Raw genomic sequence first — 6,801 nt, 5'->3', positions numbered from 1 at the left:
GTTTCCCCAGCCCAGGATCAAGTCCTGCAGCTGTGACACTACAAGCAGAGTAACAAAGTTTCAGCAACCTCTGGTTTGTTGCAACCTCTTATTTTCTCAGTCTGGTGCATGTTAACTGAATCCTTCAGTGGGAAATACCTCAGGGGTCTGGCTGAGCACAGCTGGGGTCCTGCGGGCACAGGGAGGCTGATTTGTGGCTGCAGAGCAGCTGGCAACATTTTCTGGGATTTTCTTAAAGCTTTGGTGAGATTCCCTTCCACAAGTGAGTCTCTGTCCTGTGGGACACCAGCCTCCATAGGGGCCAAGGCATGAACCACACACTCAGGAAGCTGGTTGTCATTTTGGTTTTTGTTTTTAATTTGAAATAACTCTTTGAAGCAGATTCAGGGCAGATACCACTGACCTCTTACCACAAACGTTTAACATGTATTTGCAATGATAAAGTCATACAGCTTAAAACACAAAGTAAAGGGAGGGGGAGAGAAAGAGGCCACTGCCTTTGTGTGAGTCCAGGTCCCAGGTCAGGGGAGCAGCCGTGGGGGTCTCGCTGCCCTGGCCGCCCCGCCAGGCTCGGGTCAGGGCCTTTGGTCACCAAGTCTCACGTCAGGGTCCTTGGCTGACTCCTGCTCCACCTCTCCTCCCTGCAGCGTCCCCCTGGAGCCCTGGGGAGGGGGGCTTCCCTCCCTGTGTGCTCCCACTCCTTGGCAGAGTCCTTCTGTGGTTGGGGGGGGTGTATGTGCAGCCTCCTTAATGACTGTGGATGTGGCTTCTGTCGGGTCTGTGGGTTTCTGTCATTCTGGGACATATGTCTGTCTTTCTGGATATGTGTACGTGTGGTGTAGCAGTGCTCTGGTTCAATAAAGCTTTCATATACATAGCAGCAATGAAATCTTGCCATCAGGTGATGTGAAGGGGCAGCTACTGGGCAGGGCTGGCAGACGTGGCAGGGACCATGGCCCCTCTCTGTCTGCTCTTCCTCTTCTTGGTGCCAGACTTATTGTCTTTGGTGTCTTTCCGATTTCTGTTCCCATTCGCATTGTCTTGCTTTCCTTGCTCTTCCTTTTTCTTCCTTTTCCCTGCAGGAAAGCAGAGGGGCACAGTGAGCACAGTGAGCTGGCCAGTGGCCACTGTTGCCGGGGGTGCTAACAGGCCTGGGCCCCCACACACACAGAGGTGCCCATGGCTGCCCTGTCTGCCAGGCTGGGCTTTGCATTGCCAGCTGCTTCCTGAATATAAACAGGGAAGAGGGATCAAATCAGGATTTTGCTTTCCAACCGCTGTTTTCCAGCAGAAGTGTTAACACTTGCAGTGCTCCATGGCTGCATACCAAGCCCCTTAGGTAACCAGAGGAGCAGACTGGCCCTGGCTGCCTCCCCCTGCCTGCTGCTTAATCCCTGTGTGTTAGTCACTGCTCAGAACCAGTTTCTCTCAAAACACTCAACCCAGCTGTAATCCCTGGCCATCCCATAAGAGGATGACCAAACCACCATTCATCCTGAAGACACTCTAATTCCTGGGAAAAACACAGGCCTGGGCACTCTGGAAGGGCAGCAGACTCCCCTCCCCACAGTGCACAGGCACCTCTGGCCGCTGCTCTTCAGCCAGGGAAAAAGCTGAAACACCTGGAAGCCTGACAAGCCTGGTCACCTGACAAGCCACACTGAGCATCACCTACACAGGGGTCTGTGCTGGTTCCACCTTCCTGCCTTCCATCAGGCATGTTCCCTGTGCCACAGAGGGGTAGTGAGGTGTGCAGCACACCTGTGGCACCGGACAACAGGCTGGATCCTTGTGCCTGACAAGTGAAGAGTGCTGGGAGGGACAGTGACAGGCACCAGCCCTGCTCACCTTCAGGGCACTGGCTCTTCTGCACGGTGCATCTCCGCACCTCGGTGGTGGCAGGACACAGGGACACGTCTCCAGAGGGAGCCTGCAGAATCCGCCGCGTTCGGTCTTCGTTGCCCTTCTTGAAGCCACAGAGCTTCCTCTTCTTGGAGCAGGGCCCCCAGGGCCCCCACTCACTCATTTCACATTGTGCTGCCAGATGACAAGAGAGGCCAGAGGTAACTCCTGTGACCGCTGCTGCCCTCACACCATCACACCTCTCCCCCACTACAGGCTTGAAGGGCACACCTGTCTCCCCAGCTGCTTCCCAAGTTTTCAAGGCTCCCCCTTCCCTGCCACACTGCACACATGCAGCAGCAATGCTGGGGTGCTGCTCCCCATCTAGGCTGGTTTCCAGAGGACTCTGCCCTCCAAAGGGCTGGGTCTGGCCTGCACCATCATCCCCTGGACACGGCGTGAGGAGCCATCGCCTCTGAGGGGTTCATTTTATCATCCAAACCCAACTGCAGCAACACACATGACTGGGCCCGATGGGCACACAAAGAGCTTGGTGGGAGGTGCCTGAGCATCACTCACCAGAGCTGCTGCACTCACCAGGGCTGCTGCACTCACCAGGGCTGCTGCACTCCATGGTGCCGTTGGCAGCAGAGTAGCCTTCGGGGCATGTGACGTAACATCTCCCTTTGTGCAAATACAAACCTTCCTTACATTTTGTGCAAAAGTTTCGACTGAAACAGGACTCACAGTTCTCAATTTTGCATTCTGGGGAAAAAGAAAACAACCACAAAGCCATCATGTAGTCTAGGGTGAGCAAAAGGCTCAGGAAGAACTAGGCTGCTAACTGGAGTTTGCTCCTGGCTCCAGGGGGTCTGCCAACAGCCAGGGCAAGCCCTGAACATCCTGCCAGGCCTGCTAGTCAGAGAGAAGTCAGTTTTCTTTGCACCATTCCCTGGTACAGGACAGAGCCACAGTGCTGCAGTTCCCAGAACCAGTAGCAGCCACTGCCAGATCAAAATCAGCCAGGATGGAAAAGGTCTGGGCTGGTGGTCAGCTTGAGCACCAGTCAGCTGAAATGGGGCAGGGCAAAGAATAAAGTCCCATGTCAAATGCTCCAGCTGCAGCTACAGAACAGGCCACAAAGAAACAGAGTTAGATGGAAATCTGGCCATCAGGGTGGTTTGCATGAAACTGCCAGGGAAGTGATCGTGTTTTTCCATGTCCAGTTTCTTTCTGGTGCTCTGGCTGAACGGGGCAGCCCCAGGCCAAGGATCTTGTTCAGAGAGCTGCTTGGCTATGGTGAATGTGCAGAGAAGAAAATGAGCTTGTGTGAGCAGTACCTAAAAGCTCAAAGGATCCTCCTCCTTTCTGCCAAAAGGTCAAAACTTGAGTCAGAAGCTGTGTGGAAGGGCTGACGGGGGAGCAGTGGTGTTACCCCGGTTCTGGGGGCACTGTTGGGGCAGTGGCTGGTCCAAGGAAAGGACAGTCTGGCTGCACTGGCTGCACAGCGCGCGGGCACCCAAGGGGTTTTAGCCAACATCAGCATAAATGACAGGGTGATTCCCTGGGTGGATCACTGCCCAGCTCAGCACCACCTTCTCCTCTTCAACCAGCCACAGCAGCTCCTCCCACCTGACCTGTGAGCAGTACCTAAAAGCTCAAAGGATCCTCCTCCTTTCTGCCAAAAGGTCAAAACTTGAGTCAGAAGCTGTGTGGAAGGGCTGACGGGGGAGCAGTGGTGTTACCCCGGTTCTGGGGGCACTGTTGGGGCAGTGGCTGGTCCAAGGAAAGGACAGTCTGGCTGCACTGGCTGCACAGCGCGCGGGCACCCAAGGGGTTTTAGCCAACATCAGCATAAATGACAGGGTGATTCCCTGGGTGGATCACTGCCCAGCTCAGCACCACCTTCTCCTCTTCAACCAGCCACAGCAGCTCCTCCCACCTGACCAGAGACCGCAGGACCCCCCCCCAAGCCCCGCCACCCTCCCTCGTGTTGCCCCTTCCCTCCCACCCTGTTACTCACTGATGCACTTGTTCATGTCTGTATTGCGAAGGCCGAAGTATCCCAGTGGACAAGATGGCAGGCAAATCCCAATTTGCCGGATATCATTCCTCTCCAGAAGGATGAAGAGCTTGGGGGAACATCTCAGGCACCCATTGAACTCGGAGCACAGGTCGCAGCCTCTGGCACAGCCCTGGCTCAGCTCGGTGCTGACTGGAAGAGCAGAGAGAGGCAGCGGTCAGTGCTGCGGGCACCGGGCAGCCTTGGGGCTGCAACCTGCTGCTCTGGCACACATGCCCACTGCCCCCAGCACAGGTGCCTGGGCCATGACAGCAGCACCAGCACGGAGCAGGGCCCAGGAGCAGTCACCAGCTCTCCACAGGGTCCCAGCACTGCCTCCCCCCAAACCCTGCCCACCAGCTTCTGCCTGCACGGGGCAGGTGCCCTGAGGGACACACACCGGGTCCTGGCCCCTCCCGCGGCCCCACCGAGCTGCGGGAACGCTGCAGATGAGCGGGGAGTGGAGCTCAAGCTGCTGGAGCAAAACCCTCTGACTAATTCTGTGCTGTGCTGCAGGCCGGGCTGCATCCCAAGCCACGACCCCACTTGTATCTGGCACTGCAGGAGAATTCACTGCCCCCAAAATAGAGATGTGTTCTCAGCTCATAAGTTGAGTCCAAGAAAAATACTCAGTCCCATGTCTTGAGAGTTTTCTGCTTTTAATTATGATATAAAATGCTGCTTGTTTTGAAACCAATAGCATTCTTTGCAGGCTAGAATGCAGGTTATTTTTATTAGTTTATTATGCAAGCCGTGTCCTTGTTTATAGAAAAACTGTGTATTTAAAAATGTATTCTTTTAAATACTGTGTTTACACTTCAAAAGCCAGTGCAGAGCACCACAGAGTTCACACGCCAGACTGAGAGGTAAGAAAACTTTCCTCTCTCCCTGCAGTGACCCAAGGCCCTGGCAGCTCCCCTGCTCCTGTTCCTGCACTGTGGCTGCCTCCATGGGCAGGGAGGCTGCCACAGCCTCAGGAAGTGAAACAGAAAGCCAGGGGGGCTCCCAGCCCAGCAGAGCCTCTGTGCCTCCTGCCAGGAGGGTTTGCTGGGTCTGGTCTGGGACCTTCCCCTGCTATCCACAGGGACAGTCCTCCCATCCCTACCCAGTGCTGCCAATGGGTACTGAGACAATTGCCCATAGCTCAGGGCTGTGTCAGGTCCAATGGGACAGGGGAGTGCATGTCTGCACAGGAGCAAGACTTGGGGACTCCCAAGGCTCTGCCCAGCTCTCTGTGTTGACAACCACATTCACCATCTGCACAATCCATACAGCATCACGAGAAGGAGAGAAGGAAAGCGTTTCATACATACTTCGTCTTTGCCTCTTGCCCTTCACCACTTTGCTGCTGCCTGTTAGATCCATCGAGCTTAGAAAAACCACCACCACAAGCAGTCCAAGCTGCATAGTAACTCTCCAGCGCTGCAGCCCCTCCGTCGCAGGGTGGTTGCAGGAGCCTGCTCCACAGCTGGTGATCTCGCTGCTGCTGCTGCTGCTACAACGTCTCAAGTGGGATCAGAGCTGAGAGTCTGTGCACGAAGCCTGGTACGGAACCATATCCACAAACTACATCAGCAACAGCGAGCTTAGGTAGCAGGTAACATGGCTCTACCTTCATCCCTGTAAGGAGCGCAGGATCTTGGCTCTAGTCCCATCTGGGGGCTCTGGCAGCGAGCGTTAGCTGCTTGCAATGTCCAAGAGCACAGGCAGGAACTGCAAGGGAAGAGGAGAACGATTAACTGGGCAGCCCACATGGCTGCGGTAGCGCTGGGGCGGCCGGTGGCACCTGGAGCAGTGAGGGGCTCCACCCCTCCAGCCTCACCCGTCACTGCTGCTCAGGGGCCGCCTGCACACGCAGAAACGCCTCACACAGCTTTGCCATCTGCCGATGCTGCGTACGGCTATAGCTGTAAGTTGTTTAAAATAGTGCCAGTCCCCCTGGGCCACCCCTCCTGGCACAGCAGATGGCCTCTGCAGGCTGCCAAGCACTCAAGATGTTTCCCATCAAGTGGGCACCTCTGGGGCTGGTCGAGGAGCCGAGCAGAGAGCGAGGCTGCAGTCCCAAGCTGGAGACAGGGCTGTCTGGGGACGGGGCGGGATTGTCCCACAGGCTGCCTGAAATGCTGCGTTTCTGCTCGGAGGGAATTTCCAAACCTCCCAGCTCCCATTCCCCTGGAGCAGCAGGGAAGGGTCAGCCCAGGGCTTGCCAGCTCTTGCACAGTCGTGCTGGTGGAGGAAGCCCAGTGTTGGGCAGCAAGCACGGCACTAAGTGCCACGCTGCCCTCACCAAGCAGCGGTGGGGAGATGCCCTACGTGCAAGGCAGGACAGGGCCAACAAACCACAGTGCTGGGAAGACAGGCTGGGTGACAAACCAATTGCTCTGCATGGACTTCTCGGAGAGCAAATACAGAGGGAAATGGCTGGGTGGCAGCCCAGTGCCTGCCCCTTCCTCACTCTGGAGTGGCTGAGGCTCAGCTCCAGGCTCCTCCGGGAAATTACCCAGGAGGTTGTTTTCCAGTGCTCTGGGGCTGGTGTGCAGGGTGGGTGACCTCCAGGCTGCACCAAGAGCTCCAGCACTGCCAGGCACGGCCACGCTCTTCTCTGCAGCTGGCAAAGCAAAGCCCCACCAACAGCTGCCATTATGTGGGAAAAAAACCAGTAACATTCATTCTGTGAGGTCAAATGAAACAGAAAATGGTTTTAATCCCTTTATAATAACTGTGCAATCACCAATGCCCCAAATGGCCAGTGGGAACGGTGCTGGAGTGAAGCCCGGCCGCAGCCCGTGTGCTGCCTGTGGGAAAGATGTGGTCCCAGGGTGCTGGCCCCCTCCCACAGCCACCATGGGGTGGGGGACCTGCTGGGGGCTGCCACACGGAGCAGCCCCCCTGCCCCA

At 56.2% G+C, this 6,801-nt stretch overlaps 1 protein-coding gene across 1 annotated transcript; it reads right to left on the bottom strand.

The window, feature by feature from the left end:
- Window positions 1–918: 918 nt before the first annotated feature.
- RSPO1 (R-spondin 1) lies at window positions 919–5,311 on the bottom strand. Its single transcript, XM_009996688.1, has 5 exons — window positions 5,218–5,311; window positions 3,866–4,057; window positions 2,458–2,607; window positions 1,849–2,037; window positions 919–1,076 (listed from the first exon to the last, which is right to left on the bottom strand). Exons 1-5 carry the CDS (start codon window positions 5,309–5,311, stop codon window positions 919–921), a joined length of 783 nt encoding a protein of 260 aa, XP_009994990.1.
- Between the last annotated feature and the right edge of the window lie 1,490 nt (window positions 5,312–6,801).

This window comes from Chaetura pelagica, unplaced genomic scaffold (genome assembly GCF_000747805.2).
Source record: "Chaetura pelagica isolate M959 unplaced genomic scaffold, ChaPel_1.0 scaffold1064, whole genome shotgun sequence".
Taxonomy (NCBI): Eukaryota; Metazoa; Chordata; class Aves; order Apodiformes; family Apodidae; genus Chaetura; species Chaetura pelagica.
The sequence above is the reverse complement of the archived record's forward strand: the minus strand, read 5'-3'. Positions and strand labels throughout refer to the sequence as shown.

Excerpts from the sequence above, each read along its gene's own strand:
- RSPO1 (XM_009996688.1), bottom strand. The coding sequence starts at position 5,311 with ATGCAGCTTGGACTGCTTGTGGTGGTGGTTTTTCTAAGCTCGATGGAT. Across the intron at positions 2,608-3,865 it reads AGACATGAACAAGTGCATCA|AATGCAAAATTGAGAACTGT; the intron begins GTGAGTAACAGG and ends CTTTTTCCCCAG. Across the intron at positions 2,038-2,457 it reads CATGGAGTGCAGCAGCCCTG|CACAATGTGAAATGAGTGAG; the intron begins GTGAGTGCAGCA and ends GTCATCTGGCAG.